This window comes from Euphorbia lathyris, chromosome 1, assembly GCF_963576675.1.
Source record: "Euphorbia lathyris chromosome 1, ddEupLath1.1, whole genome shotgun sequence".
NCBI lineage: Eukaryota > Viridiplantae > Streptophyta > Magnoliopsida > Malpighiales > Euphorbiaceae > Euphorbia > Euphorbia lathyris.
Window position 1 is genome coordinate 22887722 of NC_088910.1, and position 23551 is coordinate 22911272.

General features: G+C 36.2%; 4 protein-coding genes across 8 annotated transcripts; 3 read left to right on the forward strand and 1 right to left on the reverse strand.

Moving 5' to 3' along the window:
- Nucleotides 1–233: 233 nt before the first annotated feature.
- LOC136224829 (probable receptor-like protein kinase At5g24010) lies at nt 234–3265 on the reverse strand. 2 transcript variants are annotated; one of them, XM_066013266.1, is made up of 2 exons: nt 2719–3262; nt 234–2205 (listed from the first exon to the last, which is right to left on the reverse strand). In XM_066013266.1, exons 1-2 carry the CDS (start codon nt 3025–3027, stop codon nt 538–540), a joined length of 1977 nt encoding a protein of 658 aa, XP_065869338.1. In that variant the 5' UTR covers nt 3028–3262; the 3' UTR covers nt 234–537. The 2 variants fall into 2 exon arrangements, with proteins under 2 accessions (XP_065869338.1, XP_065869329.1); XM_066013257.1 differs by having other exon boundaries at nt 234–3265.
- A 4270-nt stretch (nt 3266–7535) lies between these two features.
- On the forward strand, nt 7536–9583 carry LOC136224845 (uncharacterized). 3 transcript variants are annotated; one of them, XM_066013283.1, is made up of 5 exons: nt 7536–7881; nt 7995–8071; nt 8672–8751; nt 8832–8958; nt 9032–9583. In XM_066013283.1, the coding sequence occupies exons 2-5, from the start codon at nt 8069–8071 to the stop codon at nt 9338–9340; spliced, it is 519 nt and encodes a 172-aa protein (XP_065869355.1). In that variant the 5' UTR covers nt 7536–7881; nt 7995–8068; the 3' UTR covers nt 9341–9583. The 3 variants fall into 3 exon arrangements, with proteins under 3 accessions (XP_065869355.1, XP_065869346.1, XP_065869358.1); XM_066013274.1 differs by having other exon boundaries at nt 7537–7910; XM_066013286.1 differs by lacking the exons at nt 7536–7881; nt 7995–8071 and having other exon boundaries at nt 8738–8751; nt 9021–9583.
- Nucleotides 9584–11989: 2406 nt separating this feature from the next.
- On the forward strand, nt 11990–15297 carry LOC136224863 (uncharacterized). Its single transcript, XM_066013297.1, has 6 exons — nt 11990–12545; nt 12635–12861; nt 12955–13065; nt 13776–13931; nt 14115–14356; nt 14686–15297. Exons 1-6 carry the CDS (start codon nt 12241–12243, stop codon nt 15007–15009), a joined length of 1365 nt encoding a protein of 454 aa, XP_065869369.1. The 5' UTR covers nt 11990–12240; the 3' UTR covers nt 15010–15297.
- Nucleotides 15298–16753: 1456 nt separating this feature from the next.
- Nucleotides 16754–21949, forward strand: LOC136224872 (uncharacterized). Of its 2 annotated transcripts, none has more exons than XM_066013312.1 (6): nt 16754–17190; nt 17266–17483; nt 20197–20307; nt 20627–20782; nt 21061–21302; nt 21518–21949. In XM_066013312.1, exons 1-6 carry the CDS (start codon nt 16880–16882, stop codon nt 21839–21841), a joined length of 1362 nt encoding a protein of 453 aa, XP_065869384.1. In that variant the 5' UTR covers nt 16754–16879; the 3' UTR covers nt 21842–21949. The 2 variants fall into 2 exon arrangements, with proteins under 2 accessions (XP_065869384.1, XP_065869378.1); XM_066013306.1 differs by having other exon boundaries at nt 16756–17190; nt 17257–17483.
- Nucleotides 21950–23551: the final 1602 nt, after the last annotated feature.

Here is a 23551-nt window from a genome sequence, read left to right on the forward strand (position 1 = left end):
ATTTAATGCGAAATAAAATGTTTTTTTTTTGAAAGAATAAAATGTTTTTTTATTCATTTGAAATTTGATGTTTTTATTAGATCCATTTTTAAGTGTAATAAAATGTGTCATTTTTAAATAAATTTTCTTTTACTTGTACTTATACTAGACCATCTTCGCCTCTTGACCTCCAGAATTTCGGAATCAACACTGATTAAAGTATCTTATAACCCTCCGAGTTAAAATATCATTCATAAGATAATAGGAAATAAGCATTATTAGAACTGGGTTCATGAACTGATATGGCTTTTTAGAAATATCAAAATAAGGTATCTAATAGTCTCCGGTGTCAACCTAGTTGGGATAAGCTGAGACTCCTCCGCTCCCTTTCATCCCGCCTTTACTCACCAAAAAGAAAAAAAATCTAATGAACTTAACTTAAACTAAGTATAAATCTAGCTCCATTTGATACAAATATCAATCACTATGAAAAATAGGTTGGAGGAAAAAAAGACAGTGACATATGCAGCTGTATTGTATAAGATGTATACTTATGAACTATCTTCCTTCATTGTTCATCAACTGGGAAAAGACTTTGTTGGTTGTAATGTCTGAAGCAGCATCACCGTAATCTCTCTCGGTTTCGTTGTTGCTTGATGCGCCTTGGGGAGCCATTGAAGGCGACGTTAGATCCTGTTCGTTTGCATTGTTATCATCTCGTGGCTCGCTTGATTGTCCGGAATCCTGAAGCTGAAGTACATATTCTAAGTTCCACAACACATCACCCATACTAGGCCTATCAACACCATAGTCTGCCAAACATTTCTCTGCTGTTTCGCCGTACTTCTTCAAAGAACTTTTGTTTATCTGTCCGACAAGATGCGGATCGATAATTTTCGATAGGAAGCCCTTTTTCTGCCATTGCATTGCCCATTCAGCTAAATTTACTTGCTCCCTGCCAAGTAATGGATCAATTGCAGGTCTAGCACAAAGAACTTCAAAAAGCACAACTCCAAATGAATAAACATCTGATTTATCGGTAAGCTGTTGTCTGCGGAAATATTCCGGATCAAGGTACCCGAAACTACCTTTGACGCCCGTGCTTACATGAGTCTCATCGAGGCATGGACCGGATCTTGAGAGACCAAAATCAGCAACCTTGGCTACGTAATTTTGGTCTAGCAAGATATTTGTGGACTTAATGTCGCGATGGATGATGCCTTGCGTTGAACCTGTGTGCAGATAGTGAATTCCTCTTGCTGCATTAATGCAAATTTCAAGCCTCTGTTTCCACGACAAAGGCGGATATCCTGAACCATATAAATGATTCTTCAATGGCCCTCGTTCCATGTACTCGTAAACCAGTAACATTTCTGACTGCTCCTCGCAATACCCGATAAGTGAAACAAGATGACGGTGACGAATCCTGGACAGAATTGCTATTTCAGTCTGGAATTCTGGAAGTCCCTGCCTAGATCCAGGCACACCCCTCTTTACAGCAATCTTAGTATTGTCTTTCAGTACCCCTTTGTAAACCATACCAAAACCACCCGAACCAATGATCAGATTTTCGTCGAAATTGTTAGTGGCAAATTGAATGTCAGCAAAGGGGATCCTCAGACTCTGGTGTGCATTTGTTCCAGGCGATGCGTTGACTGTTAATTCGGACGTTCTACTACGAGAACTTCCTCCATATACACGCAAAGGTGTCCAACCTGCACTTTCTGAACGTCTTGTTTTCGGCTTCCTCTTCTTGCATTTGCATAAAAGCAGAACTGCAATTAAAGCTAAAGACAGTAACAAAACACATCCAAGAATTGAACCCAACACAATCCAAGTACGACTACTCTTCGATCTTCTTTCTAAACTAGGCGAATTTACAATCCTCATTATCTCGACGCCATTCAATATAGCATTGATTTTCGAGGGATTGCTGATAACCGAGGGTCCAACACTAACTCTGATAACCCCCAAATCATCAGAATCTGCAACGAAATCTACATACACCGGAGATGAAAGCACGTGGAATGTGAGCACTGATATATCAAGATCCTTATAAGCAGAGTAATCATTTATGTACACATTGAAGTACAACTGGTTAAGCGAACTACTAATAATATCACAAAAATGCATTCGAACAAAATGTCGAACACCTTTCGTGTCCACAGGAAAATCCCAAGTAACGTTGAATTTTGCACCCAAAGCTGCATTATCCCTATTCATCTCCTGTGCAGTCATATACACATTATCAGGCGCAATCTCTGAGCTAGCTCCTCCACTCTCATAATTAGGATTATGAGAGGAAGAAGCACGTTTAGCCGCAGATTTCAGAACAAGAAATTCATAATCAGGAATCCAATTTCTCCACAGAGAATCATTGAACGGTGTCAATTTTGAACCTCCAACATTAATTCTATGAATTGTCTCTAAAACATCTAATGAAAGATTCTTATACTCTTCAATTCCAGAAGCAGCAACTAACCTAGTTCCATAATCAACAATGAAATCCTTGGGAGCAGAAAAAACCTCAATTGCATTAACAAATCCAAAACCCGGTTCACCCACTGGACTCAAAAAAATTTCAATCGATTCGCCAAACGATTTCATCATATACTCTTTAACCACAAAATTTTGGGCACTAAAATCTCCCAACAACTTATTTCCATTAACAGTAACACTAAATTTCGCAATGGACAAATCAAAATTTTGAGCTGAAAATGGCGAGAAATGGAAACGTACCAAGTGGGTTCCATTCGTCTTAATGTTGTTGAACTTGTAGCTCAAAGCAGTAGTGAAAACTCTCGCAGTATGGTACAAAGAAGACGTATTTGAAGGCGGGTTTTGTTGGGCAAGTGAAATAGACCGGTCTGCTGAGAAAACAAGCCAACCGGGTCTAGATGAATCAGCCACAAAAACTCGATTATAGAGCGAAGTATTGGTATCTGAGCCACAATTGAGAAGGTAATTGTCTATTGGATTGAAAGAGATTGATGAAGAAAAGAGAGAGAGCAAAATTAGAAAATGGAAGTGAAGTTTTTTGGCTTCCATTGAAGGGGATTTTGGGGGTTTCTTCAAGCGAGAGAATCAGAGGATTGCTTCTTGCTCCTTCAAAAAATGGAGAGAGTGATGATTGCCGAGTGTTGAAAATTTGGGTGGAGTTTGAAATTTGGGGTGGAAAGTAGAAAGATTGATGAATGATTGTTGTGATTGTGCTCTGAAATTCAATAAATTTAGAGTGTTTATTCGGGCATGGGATAAGATTGGGGTTTTGGCTGTTCTCCATTACTGAACACTGTAAAAGGCCAACTGTTGCTTCCAGTAAAACGTGTGGAAAAACTGCAGTGTTTAACTTTATTTGGAAATGGAAATCTATTTACTTTGCTTCTTTCATCAATTTCAGACAGTTGACAAAAAAAAAAATATATATAATTGTTGGATTAAAATTCATAGGATTTTTTTTTTAATGTTTTGAAATTGTTTCCTGTGTTTCTCTTCATTAAATGACTCGAACTGAAATTGGGGAAATTAACATTTAAAAAATTCGTTTTGGTGGTTGAAAGTTAAAATCCATGTGTGGCCTGTTTGGCAATACTAGCGGACAGAATATCTTAAAAAAAAAAAAACAATTTTTAGTATATTCTCAAAAACAATAATATAAATAATTGGATTTAATTTGCGATTAAGAGGTGGAAAGAAATAAATAATAAAAAAGTTCTTAATTATTTAAAGAACCATTAAAAGATTAATGGAGCTGATTTCTAATTCTCACTTTTAAATTTTAACTTAAAAACCAAATTAAAAATTATTGTCTTAACTGATAGCTGTTAGTTAATTTTTTTTTTTAAGAATACAATCAACACTCACGAGATAAGGACGAATTAAAGGAGTAAGCATGACGGAAGATTTATTATAGGTTTCCAACAACTTGAGCTGTATCTTACCTTAGATTCTGAAACTCAAATAACAGTCTGGCTCTGATAAATTTTGCTAGCTTGACTGAATATTGATTCTATGTCTAAAATTACCTCAAATTCAAAAAGTTAAAACTAGATTTTATCATGTTTTACTTTTTACTGTAGGATATATTTACAGTTTGACAAAAATATTAAGAACAAATTTGGAGGTTATCTATATAAATAATTATCATGTCCACTAAAATCTAAAGTGAAGTGCATAATGATTCTAGTTTGACAAGCATACAATAATACGAGTTTGTTTCATTTTGTGGAGTACAGCAAATAATAAATAAATAATACACACAAAATTGAGAGGGATAGTGTTTTTTATTGCACGATTCATACGCGTATTTTATTCTTTATAACCATTATAACTGGGGAGTGGGATGGGATTATCAATGTTTATGTGCGGCTGCATTTAGAAGTCAGCACAGTTCGGTACAATTTAGGGATTTGAAAATCTTCAGATTTATTCTAATAAAGTTAATGGTATAATTCGGTTCGGTCCTAAAGAAAAAAGTCAACAGTTCAATCCGGTTTTGAATTTTTTTTCGGATATATTTGGCCCGATTCTAGAATCTCCAACATATTTACTCACTAATATTAGAAATTTAGAAATCTCTGGAATTGTACCTAATCAAGTCAACGGTACAATTCAGTTCGGTCCTATAGAAAAAGTCTAATGGTTCAATATAAGTGCACTGCGCACAACTTTAAAAAAAAAAATCTCTGAATGCTCAGTCCTAGCTTCGTTCAACTTTGTTCAAATCATCGCGTAAAATAATACAATTTTAAATTTAATGTTATGAAATTTTGTAATTTTAAATTTTATTAGCGAGAGTTTTTCATTTGCAATTTTAAGTTTTTGTCACCTTTTAACCTCGTGTGTTTTTATTATCCAATAAAGCTTAAAACCATATAATCTTTTGTTAACAAGGTTTGAAATTGTACTGTCGATAAAACTAAATTTATATTTTATCCCATTAAAAAAAATATATGATACAAAGAGAAAAATAACTTAATTTTTTTTTTTGGTGAATACCTGGAAAATTAAACAGCAGAAGCAAAGAAACGAAAAAAAAGAAGGAAAAATTACAGGAAAAACCAAAAACACCAGCAGCACATCTAAGCAGCTACCATTCTAGGGGAAAGCATTCCACAAGTGTCATTGTTGAGGATCCCTATAATTTCTGCAGGGGCTTGGTGAAGGACTGTCACTCCCAGTCTCAGAGAATGTGCCTGTTTAGCAAGAAAATCTGCACTCTTGTTTCTTTCTCTGTGGATGTGTTGAATTTTGCATTCTTCGAAGCAGGATAGTAAGAACTGGATGTTTTTAATTAGGACCCGGGATGGATGATGAGACAGACATGGCTCAAGCACACTATTAACCACCTCTAACGAGTCAGATTCAATAACCACTCGTTTGAAATTAAATTGCAGTACAATAGATAAACCGATATGCAGACCCCAAAGTTCTGCCTCAAAGATTTTACCTGTGCCAATGTTCTGCATGAAACCTACACACCACCTCCCTTCACTGTCACGCAAAAGTTCCCCAGCGGCAATATGACCAGTAGCTTCTTGTTTTGAACCATCTACATTTAGTTTATGAAACGGGGGTGCTGGCTTTTGCCAGGCAAGCAGGGTTTGCTGTTTTGGGGATCTGTTAATAACTTGAGTCATTATATCCCAACTGTTTTGATTTTCCTGTACTTGTTGTAAGATTACTGTTCCCCTGGAGTGGAATTCCTACACCATCTGCAAAATAACTTAATATATAATCATACACTTGAATTTGGTACTTTTATGGTTCGACACTTTTGATCTATCACACACCCAAATTTATAAAATTTAATTTATCAATGCACCTAAATTTAATTTGTGTAAATTTATATATATATATACTTTGTAATTTCAGTTGGAGCAAATAATGTATGTATGTAGCTACACATTTGGCAGTAATAGATTGATATTATACAAAATGACATTATATGGATGACATCATGATCACTCTCTTTTGGGATAAAAGGTCGTGTAACACCTAAAGCAATACCCATAACTATTGGCGGCAGCCCAAGTCCAACGATAAACAGTCTAGCCACATCTAATCAAAGCCTGAAACCAACACACATGGTTTTCAGTCCAATCACAAGAGAAACTTTCGGAATCCTACGAGATAAAGAATTCCTTCTAGGATTCAGACTCATTGAGGGACTATGAATCCTAAACTCATAAAGATTTCTAAGGAGATGACAACCTTAACCTAATGCTTTGTCTAAGATTATTATACGACTCTGCACATGAGAAATTAGTCAGCAGGTGGAGAATATTTATAAATTATTAGAAGTTAATTTTTAATATAATCTGCGCCTACATAGTTTCAGACTTCATTGCCCTCAATACGAGTGACAAGAGGTCCTTTAAACCTCATTGATTGTCTTGCATTATCTTCATTACCATTTCATGTAGTCGACCTCTTAAATTCTTGTTAGTCATGTCTAGTTTTCAGTCCATAGCTCATAGAAACGCTTTAAGAATCTGCTCCAAAAGGCTCGTGTAGAATAGAGATAATTGAAAAAGTTGGGTTGTTGAGTGATTCATAATCATAATCCCCTAAGAGTAACAAAAAAAAAATATTCCTGTACCATGTCTTTCACTCTAGTTTTATTATATATTTTCTTTATCGATAAAATTTGTGAATTTCTGTTTCACTTTTTTGAAATCAGAAAAAACAACTCATGATATATCTATTTGCATCGGCCAACAAAGGAGACCGACACAAAGTATCTAATTATTTGCATCGGCCCAAAGCAAGAGCCTACGCAAATAAAGGTATCATTTGCATTGAGGGTTTGCGTTGCTCTATGGTTGACGCACCCTAAACGACCGACACAAATAACCTTTTTCTACTAGTGTATGAAGATTAATACATTATAATTAGATTTTAGATCGAGAGAAAATATAAAAGCATAAAATGTCATAATATTGAATATCTTACGACGGGGAGACAAACTTTATTTATATTAGTAGGTTTATGAGATGAATGATTCTAATTTACATTTAACTTTAATCATAGCATTTATATAATTAATACATATTTAGTTATTATTGATGTATATTTATTTAATGCATCACATGCATATATATTTTATAACAAATTTTCATATATTAGATTTAAAACGAATTATTTATTAAAAAATTCATAAATTTTGCGGGTCAACATGTTGCAAAACAAAGATCCCGCTTCTAACTTTTGCAACCAAGTGTCCCATTCGTTTCCGTGATGGACTTCTCCATGCATTCTTTGCTTCACTGGTTTTATTCATCGATTTTTGTCCAATCAATCTTTTCTTTCATTTCATCTTCCCTTGTTCGGATCTATTTTCTCTCTAGCTCGTACGATAAACTTCACAATGAGTATAAATACGACGACTTCAAACAGAGAATGAATCTAGTGTTTTCAAGCACCTGAAGAGCAACTTCATCTCTAGCGGATTGTAGATCATGAAAAGGAAAGAGTGGAAGATAATTACTCCACCCACTTCAAAATTACCTCCCTTTATCATTGATTGCCTCCATCTAATTAACATTTGGTTGAGAAAAAAGCATACAAAAGAAAACCCAACTCATGCGGCGTCGTTTCATACTGTAAACGTCTTCTAAGCCCTCCTTTATGCTTCGCGTTTCACAATCCCCAATCCAAAGAACGGTTATCAAGCGTTCTTTCTCTCTTGCGCTTGGATTGAATCATTATCTTCTGCAACTAATTTGCATAGACATTATTTCTTCAATATTTTAGTAAGCGAAGCTGTTTCTCTTTTTCCTCTTCACAATTTTGCCGTAGATCTTTTTCTCAATTTCTAGGGTTTTTATCCGATACTTGTTCTTCATTCCTTTCTTATTGCAACCTTAAAGACGCCTATGATTCAACCGCTATGGATTCCTTGTGAGTCAATTTAATTGATGCGATCTAGGGTAAATACTGTATTTTTCAGTCTTGTGCTTTATTTTGTTTTGGTAATTTGATAAAGCTATTAATATTTATTTTACTGGGTGCAGCTTTGTTCAGACTCTGAAGTCTGTGATGCTTTAGGGTCTAGAAATCGGTTTCTGCTCGAGCTCGGTGGTGATTAATGGTAAATTCTCGAGCTAGGTTTCCACAACAGTTTCTTTGCTAAGTTGTGAGCTTGTTTTTGTTTGCAGTTTCTGATTTTTTTCTTGTGATAATGTTGGGTTTTTTCATTATATAAACTGATGGTTGCTGCATTGCTGCTTAGCTTTGTTGCACGGACACTTCTCTTTAGTAGCGATTACTAGTTTCTTTTTCGTTTGATGGTTATTTTATGAAGGTTATGTTTTAGAAATAACATTTCCTGTGTCAGTGTCCCTGCAACATAGTGAGCAGCAATATTCCTTTGTGCTTTAAACGATTCCCACTGGTTATATTTTGCATCAAATCAGTTAGCTTTTGGTTTTGTAGTTCTAAAATTGAAATTGCTTTAATTTAACAAATGTGCACGAACCATGATCCCTCGAACATCCGTGAATAATAAATCATCAGTGGAGTTGTCTATGCCAAAGCTGAAATTTTAATTGCTTTGGACAAACTGCTAACAAACTTTTGGGTAGTTTACACTTTCTGCAAATTTTAGTGCAATTTCTGTACAATATTACGTTTTTTACCTGAAGTAGTATTGATACTAAGATTATGTACCGTGTGTCTAAATTGGCTGCAGGATCCTATTCCTAGTGGTTTTATTGATGAGAAGGCCGAAAGTAGACTTTATATTGGTAACCTTGACTTGAGAATAACAGAGTAAGGAAATGTATAGAGGTTGCATTCCTAATATCGTAATTGATATTATCTGGTTTTATTGATATTTTACATTTTTTCAGGGCTACTCTGATTAAGATGTTTTCACCCTATGGCAAGATTGTATCCGAGGACTTCTTATGGCATACTCGAGGACCAAAACGTGGGGAACCACGGGGCTTTGCTTTCGTCCAGTTTAGCACCAAAGAGGTAAGGTGTCAGCATCTTTATGTTTTTCTATTTAGGCAAACTCCTGATTTCCATATTTAAAGTGAGTATGCAGGAAGCTAAATTGGCCAAGGACAAGATGCATGGGAGATTAGCTTGTGGCCGCCCTTTAGTTGTTCGCCTTGCAAGTGAGAAATACTTGGAGGAAGTAGCACAAAATTCTTACAAGGCAGTTGGTGAGATGAACAAAATAGGCATAGCCAGTGGAGCTACTGGGCAGATGAGTCGTACTGCTAAGATAGCTGCGATAAAGAACAAATTGCGAACCTTGGAAGAAGAGGGTTCCAGTGTGAAGAAGCAGAAGCAAATTGATAGTAGCTCTAATAATAAAGGTCTTCTGGCAAAAGACTATGAACAAAGATGATGAAACGAACATGAAAATACTATTTTAACTACAGAATCCTCCGAGGATCAGGGAAGCAAGACGTTGCCGCATTCTTTGGCTTGATTTTCCATGTCCTCTCAAATAAGTGCTTGAAGGCTTAGGCTTGATATTGAAATTGCCTTGTTGATTAAAATGACACTTTTGGGGATTGGATTTTCATGAAAATATTGTTGAAACTATTATGAATGTAGATCCCTTGAAATATAAGAATGATTTGTGAAATATTTGCAAGGTTAGCGGACATGCATTTTGATATTTAGGGGTTGGTTGGTTTCCTTTAAAATGGCTATGAACTTTATACCTACAGATTGAAATAGATTAACAAAAAAAGAGAACCAAACTTGCATGTAGAGTGTAATGGATGTTATTTGTATGATCAGTTTGCCTTGAGAGTATGTATCTGCAATAATTTACCAATTGAAAAGTAAAGTATGTTTTTTTTTTTTTTTGAAAAGTTAAAGTATGTTGATTTTGGGTACTTTTCTTCAATCCGATTTTTGGAATGATGGAATTTGAAGAGAAATGTTGTGCAATGTTTGGAGCCAGGACTGTAGTTTCAGGATGCAACTTTTTATCCTTTCTTTCTTTCTTTCTATTTTCCTTCTCCACCTGGGGCCCGTTTTGGTTCTGATTTTTTTTACTAAACATTCTGTTTAGAATTAAATAACAAAAAGTAGTTCCGAAAAATTGAAGCAAATAGACACTTAGGACCTGTTTGTTTTATCTACTGTTTGCTGTTGCCATTTGCTGTTACGGTTTCCTATTTGCTGTTGGAAAAAGCTGTTTTTTCAAAAAGTAGAGATTCTATGCTTTTGTAAAAAGCTGCTTTTCAGGTGTAAAAGACAAATAGGAAGTCACTAACCAATACTGCCTTTCAGATTTAAAAGGCAAATAGGAGGTCACTAACCAAACACCTAAAACTTTTCTTTTTGAAATGAAAAGGCAAACAGGAGCATGAAAAAGAGTAGCCAAACGGACCCTTAATTATCCAATCAATTTGGTTTCAGGAATTAGTTAATAAGATCTATTTAATTCAAAAGTAAATTTGGATATTAATTAGGTCTTTGTAGTAAATCTGGGTATTAATTAGGTCTTTAATTAGATCAAATTAGTTGAAAGTGAGTACCATTTTAAGCATGAAAAAGTTAGGCCTGTTAAATAATTACCTTTTTCTAGGCTTGATACCCAAATTTATCTTGAAAAGAGATAGCAACAGAGTGATGCATACATAGTACTTTCGAGACCACAGATGATGGGGGAATCTTTATCGCCAAAAAAAATTAAATTCTCTTAACTAATTAACTAATAAACATTACAGATTATTTCGGAATGAGTTAGTTTTAATTGTAAACTAACAAAAATGTTCTTTTCTAACTAAATTAGGAGTAAATCCTGGGTTTTACGGTCTAAATCCGTAGGAAATCAAAGATCCCCCATTGTTAAAGGTTAGAAACCTTAACAAACTTCAACGAAGAAGATGATATAATTTGATTTGATAAAGTTAATATTATAATAGAAAGAGATGAATTTATATCATCTCAAAAATCCTAAGAACAAATTACATATATAATTAATTATATAAAACCTAAAGGAGTAAAATGAGATAAAAGTAAAGGGGTGGTATAGTTGTAAATAGAGAGTGACATATGTTGTAATTAGGGGTGCAAGCGAGCCTTGGTAGTTCGCAAACTATTCGAGCTCAGCTCGGTGAAAGCTCGATCAAAACTCGGCTCGATATGGCTCGATTCGAGTTCGGAATCGGCTTGAGCACTAACGAGCTGAGTCCGAGCTTCCTCAAGTTCGACTCGAAAGCTCGCGATCAGGCTCGATTATTTTTAATTACTATATATATTTCATTATATATATTTAATATATATTTCATTAGTTATTATTAGTTTTCATCACAATTCACAAATCAAATAAGATTTAACCCATACAAAAAATGACACAAAAAAAGCTTAGACATTTGAGTCTTTAGCGAGACAATTAGGTTTTGATAAGAAATAAAATACATTACAAAGTTTAATATATATGTCATTGTTTGAAATTTTTCTCCGAGCTTGTGTTTTCTGATCACAAGTACCATATACTGTTTTGGAATCTTGACAATAACATGTTTGTTTTTCTTTATAAATATTTTAAACTCATATGGAATATGTTATAAGGATTTTCTATTTTTTACGCTACTTTTTCTATGCATGTATGATGAATTTGGTTAAAGCTCATTAGAAGCTCGATAAAAGCTCGGCTCGGTCAAAGCTCGGTCAGATTCGGTCAAAACTCGATTCGAGAGGGCTCGGCTCGAGATATTAACGAGCCAATACCGAACCTACCTAGGGTTCGGCTCGATTCGGCTCGGTTGCACCCCTAGTTGTAATTAGGGAGTGACAAAATTAGGGAGGAACATGGAATAAGTAGCAAGACTGATTGCTTTTTAAATGATCCCAAAAAGAGTGTAGGAAAATCCAAACGGAGCATGAATTTCATTAATGAATCTCAAATAATTCGATGACTATTCACTGAATGTTTGGATCGCCACAGTTTTCCGAGAATTTTCATCATATTGCCACCCTAATCTTGAACAAAATTAATCCCCAAAAAGCTGGAAATTCCTTGTTTTCTTTTTCTACCTCACCTCCCTCCGGGAAAAAAAAAAAGGCAACGGTTAATTAACCTCCTCCTTTTTCTTTTTTGATATTTCTGATACAACTTGTTCTATGCTCCTTTTTTTTTTTTTTTGATATTTCTTCAATCGAATTTTCAGTCAATGGCAAGTGACATTTTCCCACTTTGTGACTTCAACTTCAAGCACCAAGTAAACTCGAATCTCTTCTCTCTCACTCTCTCTATGCGAGCTCGCCAGATACTCGACGACACCAATGGCATCAAAGCTGTCATTTTCCCCCCTAGCTGTCTCTCCGGTGCCAAAGCCTGAGATTCAACGATCACAGCTTCGTTCCCGCCAATATGTCCTCCCATTCTCACCAAGTCCCGCTATTACCACACCACCACTTCACTCGTCATCGTCTAACAATAGACGCCAACCCTTCCTCTCGCCTCACCCTCACCCTAGTTTGCTCCGATCTGTAACAGTCAGATCCAATTTGAATTTCCCTCTTATTTCTCCCGATGATAGATGGGGCATCTGGACCTCGCTCTTTGCTACAGGCGCTTTTGGTATCTGGTACATGATCTTTCTCTCTCTGCTTAATTCGAATTTTATTTAAATGTACTGAGAATTGCTATCGGTTTTTGAATGTTTTGAGATTGAAGGTCGGAGAAGACCAAGATTGGAAGTACATTGAGTGGTGCGCTTGTAAGCACTTTAGTTGGACTTGCAGCTAGCAATTTGGGGATAATTCCATCGGAATCTCATGCGTACTCTATTGTTTTAGAGTTTCTGCTTCCTTTAGCTGTTCCTCTGCTGCTGTTCAGAGCGGACTTGCGTCGTGTGATTCAGTCCACTGGGACTCTTCTATTGGCTTTCGTGTTAGGATCAGGTGATAAATTCATATTTTATGGTTCCCTATATATAGTGAAATACACTTGCAATTGTTCTTAAGATTTTCTTTTGTTTTCTTAATATGGAACAGTTGCAACGACAATTGGAACGCTGGTGGCATTCTGGATTGTCCCAATGCGATCACTTGGTCAGGATAGCTGGAAGATAGCAGCTGCTCTAATGGGTAGACACATTGGGGGAGGTAAATTTGTTTCAATATTTTAATTATTTAAGTTCAAATTTGAACCTATCATTTTTTGGAAGAACAAATATACATGTAACTTAAGAAATGGCAAAATTTTGTCAATGTGGATCAATTTGAGGCTCAGATAGTGGCTTAATCAGCTTTGACGGCCTGGAGTCCAAAAAATAAACCCAACATATAAGGTTTGGGCTTAATTTTTTCGGGTACCCTGGCCAAAACGAACAACACAGTTTTAGCCTGGACTGAGAGAAAAGAAAGATGCACAACCCTTCATTTGATGGGGTGCAATAAACACCCTGTGGACGACGGTCATGGGTGCACCATCATTCAGTGCCTCATGTCTCTGTGTCTCTGGGCTCAAGTAAGAATCCCGTTTTATGTGTTCTGTTATCTAGATCCAAAATTTCTCCATGTACCGTTATCCAAGTGCAGGATTGCTCCAAGTTAAAAACATTAAGGATAAAACTTTACTATTTCTTACATTAAAGATACTTCTTTTTTCTTTTTTTGATGAATACATTAAAGATACTTACCCTTCCACAAAAAGGTTGGGGACAAATTTTAACTCCATTTCTTTCTTGTAATATAGATTTACAGTCTATAGCATCTTTTATCTGCTAGCCACCAGACTTCCTCAACCCTCTTGCCACAACACTTCCTCATACCTCTTTACATGACTCATGACTTTCGGTTTTGATGTGGTGTAGCTGTCAATTATGTTGCCATTGCCAATGCTCTTGATGTATCTCCATCAGTTTTAGCTTCTGGACTAGCAGCGGATAATGTTATCTGTGCAGTATATTTTACAACATTGTTCGCATTGGCATCTAAAATACCTGCGGAGTCTTTGGCATCATCCAGTGGTGAGCAAAGTTCTACCTTCATATCATATGATTGTTTATCATTCTAGTCTGTTGATGGATTAGTTTTTCTCTCAGTTAATTTCAGTTTCAATTATTCATGTGTTCAGACTGTTACATATGTTTCTTTTGTGGAGTTTGTGATTTTGAGGCATTGGCCATGATCATTGATTGTAAATCTTGCAGATGCTGGAATAGAAACTGGGTCTGAGCTTGGCAATAAGCTTCCTGTACTACAGATTGGTACTGCCCTTGCTGTATCTTTTGCTATCTGCAAGGCTGGTTCTTATCTCACAAAATATTTTGGGATTCAAGGAGGTATCCTACCAGCTGTAACAGCGATTGTTGTTATCCTAGCAACTACTTTTCCAGAACAATTTAATCACCTTGCACCATCTGGGGAGGCTATGGCGTTGATACTGATGCAGGTGAGCCGAATCTCACTCAACAGCTCTCACTTAGTCGTTATTCCCGTGTTGAAATTGAACCCTCTTCTTATGTAATAATTAGTAGGCATGAATAGAAAAGCAATCCTCTTACCCTACAAAAGATGACAAATAATCACAATTTCTTATAGGAAAACACGATTTAGATAATCAGGTTGATAGAACCCATTTGACATGATTTTCATTTTTGTCGCATTTAGGTCATATATAATCACGTGGAATAAACGGATTCATAACAGGATTATGACATGATAACTGTATTGACGCTACTATAGTAATGCAATTTTGACTCTTTTCTCGGTGGGATGCAGGTATTTTTCGCAGTGGTGGGTGCGAGTGGAAATATATGGAGTGTGATACAAACAGCGCCGAGCATTTTCTTGTTTGCTCTTCTCCAGATTGCCATTCATCTAGCAGTTATCCTTGGATTAGGAAAGCTATTTGGTATTGACAAGAAGCTATTGCTATTGGCTTCAAATGCTAATGTTGGAGGCCCTACTACAGCTTGTGGAATGGCTACGGCTAAAGGCTGGACTTCTTTGGTTGTTCCTGGCATTCTTGCTGGCATTTTTGGAATCGCAATTGCTACTTTTCTTGGCCTTGCTTTTGGAAATATGGTTTTGAAATTCATGTAAAGCTTTTATCGTGTTTCTGAATTCGGTCACATTTGAAATCAACCCTTTGTCTACTATGTTAGAGTTTCTATTCAGAGTTATTTCACCTGTTTTCACTTGCTTTCAGTTGTATTAGTTAAGTAATAGAATAGTTGAAATACGAGCCGATTATGGGTGGGAAATAGCTTTGAGTTAGTTAGCTTAAGTGGCAAACTAAACGTCACACGGTTTTCTCATGTAAGGCTTAGTATAAATCATGTGTACCCACACTTCATTTGAATAAGATTGAATGTTTGAAGTTTTCTTCCATCTAGCTTATTTTCTATAAGATGGTATTAGCTTTACAGTGTTCATTTAACTCTTATGTTTAAATCGGAATGAAGAAGAAGAAGAAGAGCTTCATGCATTATAGACACATGATGATAATGGTCACAAAACAGAGATTTTGTGCTCGTGAGAAGGAGACTATGAGCGATCTACTTCAGAACATACAAAGGTCGTCAAGAAATCAAATCGAACATGCGAACAATCAGAGAAGTAAGATAGATCTAACTGAAATTTATAGTTTTTGTTAATCAATTAGATTCTTTTGGATCTGTAACAGTAACTGATAATCCGAGCTTAATTTTAGTAAGCATGGTTCTTATTAGAAGCAACAATTATGTTCCATGGAGTCACTTTATGACTAATGCTTTAAGAGCAAAGAAGTGATTGGATTTTAATCTACAAGATTTCCAACCTCCAAAAAATTCACCGGAGTTTGAGCGCTAGGCTAAGATCAACAACCTCGTCTTCTCCTAGTTGATTAACTTGATCTTGAAGGAGATTTTAGATGCGTTTTTAAATGTAACATCAGCTCGAGCTCTATGAATAGAATTGCAACCGCATTTAGATTCAAATTCCTTGCATCTTGCACCATAATCACCATTTGAGTCTTGATTTTATCTTGAATATTATATCTCAACCCTTCTGAACACATAGATGTCATTTGACGCTCCGAATCCATCAATTTGGGCTCTAGCCGACAACCTCAAGAACTCCGAAGTATACTCGTGTATACTTCTACTCCCATGTGTAAACTTTTGACAGGAACTATAGATATATTGTTCATGGTTAGTGGCAAAAACCTCTCTGCCAACATTGCCCTCATCTGCGACTAAGACCGAATCGATTCTGTTCTCTCCCGTCCTTATTCTTCTCTAATTTGATCCTATCAAACCGAAGCTCCTCCCTTCAAACGATAGGCAACTAACCTTATCCTCATATAGACAGATATATAGGCATATCGAAAAAACCTCTCTTTTTCAATAGCTAATCAATAAAACTAAAATTATTACTTTTCAAAATTATTTGAATTCCGGTTCAACCTCGATTCAATCCTGGTAAAACCTTAAACCCTTAACCCTTTGATTTTTCCAGTTCTTTAACCGGTCCGATTTTAATGACTATAATCACTATCTTTACAAATTCTCCCTTAAATAATCACTATTTTGATTACCTAATTTTCTCTTTCTATTTTTCTTTTCATTTTATCCTATTTATCTTTTTCAATGTTTGCTTTTCAAGAGCAGGATATCTATAAATTTTTTAAAAACAATTTTTTCTAACTGCAAACATGACGTCCATGGTTAAGCCACGGTATGCATTGATACTTGTGGTTTGTCGAGGAAAAGGATAATTTGAAGTGGCAGTTTACTAAACGCTTGAACATGAACAAGTCAATATCTGACACGTGACCGCTGTAGACAAATCAATCATAAGCAAAGCAACGAAATGAATCGGCCAGATACATTCGAAACAAAAACATAAGAAAACGATAAAATCCTCAATCCGATGCACTCCAAGGGGAGAAAACAAAGCTTTCACCGGAATCCCTCATCTTCCTCCATTAATGGCTTCTTTCACACTCGCATTACTCAACTCCACTCTTTATCCTTCTCTAATAATTCCATTCCGCCACTTGTCATCCTCTTCTCCTCACCATCACCTGCTTCTCCTTCCAACTAGCAAGAAAAAATGTATACTCTCAAAGCGAATCATCATGGATACGGAAACGTTCTCATCTTCTTCAGCACCTTTCATGAAAGCTAATCTAATTCGACAGGTGAAGCTCCGTTCACACCTGAATCACCCTATCATTTCTCCGGACGACCATTGGGGCATATGGACTGCTCTCTTCGCCACCGGCGCTTTTGGAATCTGGTAATCCTTTTCATTCTGAAGTTTTTTTCTTATTTTTATTTTATTCTTATTTTTTTCAAATTTAAGGTCTGAAAGGACTAAGATTGGAAGTATGGTGAGTGCGGCCTTAGTGAGCACATTGGTTGGGCTTGCTGCGAGCAATCTTGGAATCATTCCTTATGAAGCGACGGCGTATTTAGTTGTCCTCGAGTTTCTGCTGCCTCTGACGATCCCTTTGCTCTTGTTTAGAGCAGATTTGCGCAACGTTATCCGTTCAACCGGGAGATTGCTTTTGGCTTTCATGCTCGGCACAGGTTAGATATTAATTTTTCTATTTAGTTGAAGCTACTCTTATCTAATGCATCCAGTTTGGCATATCGATTGAATTAGTTAATATGTTTTCTGCACACAATGTACTTGATATGCAGACACACAGAAAACAAATTCACATAAAGGATTACAAGTTCACAGCATAGCAAAGTAAAGTGCTCTGCCTTTGATTGCTTGTCCTTGTCTATTGATATAGTGGAAAGCATATACAAGATTGTTGGCAATTAAATTTTGAGCTGCCGGTAGTGTATTATGCTATTTTAGATTTGATGCTTGATGTCTACTTTCTTAAGATATTATTCAATCTATTAGATATGGATATTTCTGCTGTAATTTAGGAATATAATTGATTTGTAATTATCATGTTCACACATATATCTTGTGTATATATATCACATTATCAATGAATGGAAAGGCAAGGATTCTACATTATCAAGACCGATAACAGGAATACAAGTGCCATTACCTACTACGATACTCGTGTTAGGACTCTTATTTAAATAAGATGTGAGTTTACCTCCATCCCCGCTCATGTGAGAAGTGGCGCCGGTGTCCATATGCCAAGGTTTTGCAGGTGGTGTGATTGTCAAGGTGTGCATAGCCGCCTCAATGTTTGTTGGAGTGTAATACTGGGCCAGATGGGCCTGCGGATGGGCTCCCAATATGCCTGGCTGGAATGCAGAAGAATTGTTATTAAAAACAGGCCCGCGAGTTGCACCATGAGTTGCACCATGTGAAGAATTGGGCCAAGAAGGATAAGGACATGGGGGATAGGCCCATTGGGGCGCCTGTCCAGTCCATGGCCCGTACCCCCATGGCTGTTGTAAAGAAACAGCCCCTGACCAGCGAGGACCGCTATTTTGCTGCCATTGTCCGCCTCTGCCCCGTCCGCCTCTGCCACGGCGATAATAACCCCGGCCACTGCGAGCAGCGCCAGAATTTTGAGGGAAAGAAGGCCGAACGTGATTTGAATATGGAGGAGCTTGATTCGACGGGGACTGTTGGGCGATAGTAACGGCGGCAATTTCAGATCCGACGGTGGCGGCTGTGCGTTTTTTACGGGCAGATTCTTCCAATAATAACATGGACCTTGCCTTTGTGAAATTGGGCAGAATGTCATTGTGGCGAATTTGTGTTCCGATTGTCTCGTAGGCGTCAGTGAGCCCCGAAATTAATTGAAGAACGAGACGATCGTTGGATACGGCAGCCCCGACGTTGCTTAATTGGTCCGAGAGGGACTTCAAATGTTGGCAGTAGGCAGAGATATCATCAAAATTTTCAAGTCTAGCATTGGACAGTTCTTGTTGTAAATAAAGGGCTCTTGAATTTTTATTATCGGAGAATTGTTGTTCTAGGAGTTTCCAAGCGTCGGCGGCTGTTAAATTTGGTCCGATGATACTGTTGAGAAGGTCTGAAGATATGGTTCCATAAATCCATTGCAACACGATGGCATCAACACGAGACCATAAACCTGGATTCTTTGCTTTCATAACCGAAGAAGAGGTTTCCGATTTATCGTCGGTTTCAGGAAGGATATGATCAAGAACTTGAAAAGCACGGGCATGTGTTTTAAAAAGTTCAGCCCAAGTGGTATAGAGGCCTTTGCCGGATTCGAGAGGATCACGAATAAAGGAGGTAATGTTGATAATGGAGAGGGCCGGATGAGTTGGTGCGGCGGCGGCACCATTGTTTTGTTCATTGTTTGGCATGGTGGCAGTAGAGTTTTTAGGGATGAAGAACGGCAGAATGAGGAAGAGAGAAAGAAGAGATTTGGGTGGGATTAGGGAGAGAAATTTTAGGAGAGAGTTTTTAGGAAAGAAATTAGGCTCATGATACCATGATAATGTAGAATCCTTGCCTTTCCATTCATTGATAATGTGATATATATACACAAGATATATGTGTGAACATGATAATTACAAATCAATTATATTCCTAAATTACAGCAGAAATATCCATATCTAATACAATCAGTATTATGATTCATGTGTATGCCGTGGGTTTTATTCTAGGATAGCTGATTGAAGCAATAGAATCCTAGAGATTTACTGGAAGTGTCCATGAATTGAAGAATGTTAATGACCGAGAAGATCTGAAAGACTTTTTTTCTTTTTCTTTTACTTTTTGTTTTTAGTCCTGTAAGTTTCTCTATGTCTCTCTTTCGTTTTTTCAGTTCCTTCATTTCCCCTCCATAGCATTGGCCATAAATCTCATAAATAGAATTGGTATGCATAACTTTCCATAAAACTGATGGAAGAAACGGGTTCAACTTTGTTTTGCATAGCATGTTTTACTTTTCGTAAGAACTGTAGCTTTTATGTTACACATTGCAGAGGCTACAGTAAAAAAGACTTGTTTTCATTAAAGGCTTTTCTAGCTGCTGATTGTTTTCAGTTTGCTGCTAAATTGTATGTGGTGCCTTGCATCTGTTAAGATCATGCATGATCTAGTTATCCTGAAAAGGCATAGAACTTCAGGCTCTGCATCAAATAAAATTATGGTTCACTATTCTGTTTCTGGTTCTAGAACCTTTAAGGCCAGTAGGTTGTATTTGATTAGTATACTGTATGTAATGTACGAAACATATGACAGTCTTTCAAATTTTTGCTTTTATGTTTTTTTGACATTTTCTGTTTTAGTTTATTGAGAAGTCATGGTTTTCCTTTTCTCTCACTAACATGAATTTGTGCTTGACAGTTGCAACTATAATTGGAACTACAGTTGCTTTTCTGATAGTGCCCATGCGATCACTGGGTCAAGATAATTGGAAAATAGCTTCTGCACTTATGGGCAGTTATATTGGGGGAGGTAAGTTGTTTTCAAATGGCTTTGATATTACTTGGCACATTGTCCATGTTCATGGAATTAAAGAAAACAAAACTGCTACTTTTAGCTGGTGTTCCACATAGTTATATGCTGCTACAATCAATGCAATGAAAACTATTTCACTGAAATATTTTAGAGATGTCTGCATTTATTCAATAAAGATTGATTTTCTGGTCCATGATGCTACCTTCTTATTGGATTTTTCATCTGCAACTGCAGTATTTGGTCCATTATGTTTGTCATTTATGTCTTTCTTTCACCAGGTTCAGCATGGACGTTACAATCTTCTTTGTTGTTTCAGCTGTTAATTATGTGGCAATTTCAGAGGCTTTGGGTACATCTCCATCTGTCATATCTGCAGGGGTAGCTGCAGACAATGTTATTTGTGCAATCTACTTCATGGTTCTATTCGCTTTGGCTTCTAAAATTCCTTCTGAGGCCTCATCATCAGTTGTTGGTATGTATTTGCAGCATTTCTACAGGAATATTTATGCATGATCACCTTTGTGTTTTAGTAGCTTTATCTACTAGACTACTACTGCTTCGTTCGGTATTTGTCCTTGCTTCCCTTTTCTGTTGATACTGTGTGCTTTGTGCAATCAATTAGATGTATAGATAGCACCCTTCAGCAATCATTTCTTTCAAAAGTTTTTGCCAAACAAATATGGCATTATCAAATGCACACAATTTTAGAATAGCATGGAATGTCTATCAAAACCCGAGATTCTTTGGCAGGTGTTGAAATGGATGTGGAGACCAATACTGCTGGAAAGATATCTGTGCTTCAGACTGCTTTTGCACTTGCTGTTTCATTCACGATATGTAAGACTGCTACATGTCTCATACAATATTGCAAGATTCAAGGAGGCAGTCTTCCAGCAATAACAGCTTTAGCTGTGATGGTAGCAACAGCATTCCCATCTCAATTTGGTCGTCTTGCACCTTCTGGTGATACTATCTCTATGGTTCTGATGCAGGTCAGTATCTTAATTAATTATGTTTCACCTTACAGTTTGATAGTTTTTAAACGGACTCTAACAGATAGAAATCTAGTTAAGAGAATACTCCTATAATAGAACTTCCCATGAAAACATTCCATACCATTTTCATAGATAACGCTCCTTACCTAAATAAGACATGTTAGTTAGTCTATCAATACCACAAATGATTTACGTGGCTGGTTTGACAACAGGTATTTTTTGCTGTTCTGGGTGCTAGTGGAAGCATATGGAATGTGATAAAAATGGCTCCTAGTATATTCTTGTTTGCTCTAATTCAAGTATCTGTACATCTTGTTGTGATCCTTGGACTGGGAAAACTAGTAGGGCTTGATTTAAGGTTGTTACTTCTTGCATCAAATGCTAACATCGGAGGCCCTACAACAGCATGTGGGATGGCCACAGCAAAACGATGGCATTCCCTAGTTGTCCCTGCAATTCTAGCAGGCATTTTTGGAATTTCTATTGCTACTTTTCTAGGCATTGGTTTTGGATTGTTGTTCCTTAGATACTTGTAGATTTTTCATTTACTTTAATATTAGACTAATAGCAGAACTGCCCCTATGTAAACAGATTGTTTGGGCTGTTGTACATTAGACCTAACTAAAGTACATAGTGTTGGATCATATTGGTTTTCATGGTCACAAACTATTAAGTTCACAAGGTTCTATCTTCCATTACACATATAGTGATAAATACCTCTAGAGTGAAAAATGGTAAAATTTGTTTTCATGGTTTCCAATCTGGAGAAATTTTGAGCTCAGGTGACCAAAAGATTGTTACATGGACCTAAATTTGTTCCAGGTTTTTTATTTATTTTTTACATAGGGGTATTACACTTTATAAAGAACATTAAGCGATGAAATACAAAACGCATAGCAGTGGGATAAACTTCCAAATATCATTTTCACTCCCTCAAATCAGCTCACCTTATCCCCTCAATTTGTTTCTGAGTCACCCACGTAATACCAAAGGAGTTAATGAATCAAACGGCTCCTTCCTTGAATTAGTTACAGATATCTTTTAATCTTTTGTTTTTATTTTCCTTTTATACAGCTGTATTCTTTTGTCTCTAGTGATAGTTAGGGTTGTAAATTACCTTGTATAAATGCTGCTCTTGTAATCACCTTTCATCATTGAATGAAAAGAATATTTTTCAATTCATCTCAATCATCATTAAGAGTGAAATTGCATTATATCATGGTCTTGGATACTTGTTCAGGCCCGTATCCAATTTCCTGGGTTTGGACAAGGAAAAATACATGAGGCCTGACTCGATCCAATAATTACCTGTCTGTTGAGGTTAATTTCTTTCAATTCTTCTAACCTTTATTACGTTCATGGCTCTTAAATTTTGCAATTATTTTCATTATATTTCATGAATTTAAAAAATGGATTTTTTTTATAAGTCAAAACAATCGAGGCTGCCGATCTCTAAATAAAAAATGAAAAAAATTCAAGAATTAAAATTATCTATAACAGGGTAACCATGGAACCATTATTTTCTATTTTAAGAACTTTTTTTAAATAACTATTTTTCTCTCTATCAACCAAATAATACATAAATGATTTTAAAACCGTTAAGTTCAAGAATCAAAATTGATTAGAATATAATTTTCATTAGCTCAACAATAAAAATTTACCTCTATTGAAAGGGTTAAAAGGGATCATTATGCTAGTAGAATGCAAAGTTCATTAAGGGATCATAATGAAAATATAACTCCTTAATGATAAGATGAGAAATGTTGAGCTTTTGTAGCCTAACTCAGATGAGATGTTTACTAAAATGACATTGGTCTTGGTAGAAACCACAATGGTAGTTGGCTGGCTAAGTTCCACATCAGAAGCTTCCATTCCATTGAAAATTGGCAACTGTGGGTTCTTTATTGCTTTGCAACATTTGTTTAACAATATCTTTCATTATGATCGCTTGGCATAGATAAAGTATATAATACTTTACTACTTCTGTTCACAATAGTGTTGGGATTTTTTTTTTGAGAAGAATACAGAAGAAAAGAAGAAAATGGTGCTAATAATTTTATCGGATACGTTTTATAGGCTTATAATGCAGCCATAAAGGAGATTAAACAATAAAATCTCCACCAATTATTTCACTAACAAATAAAGACTTGGTAAAACTAGATCTAGTCAAATAACAAACTTTGAATCACAAGATCATAATCTCAACATTCCCTCCTGATTCAAAGTTTTTTTTTTTTTGAAATATG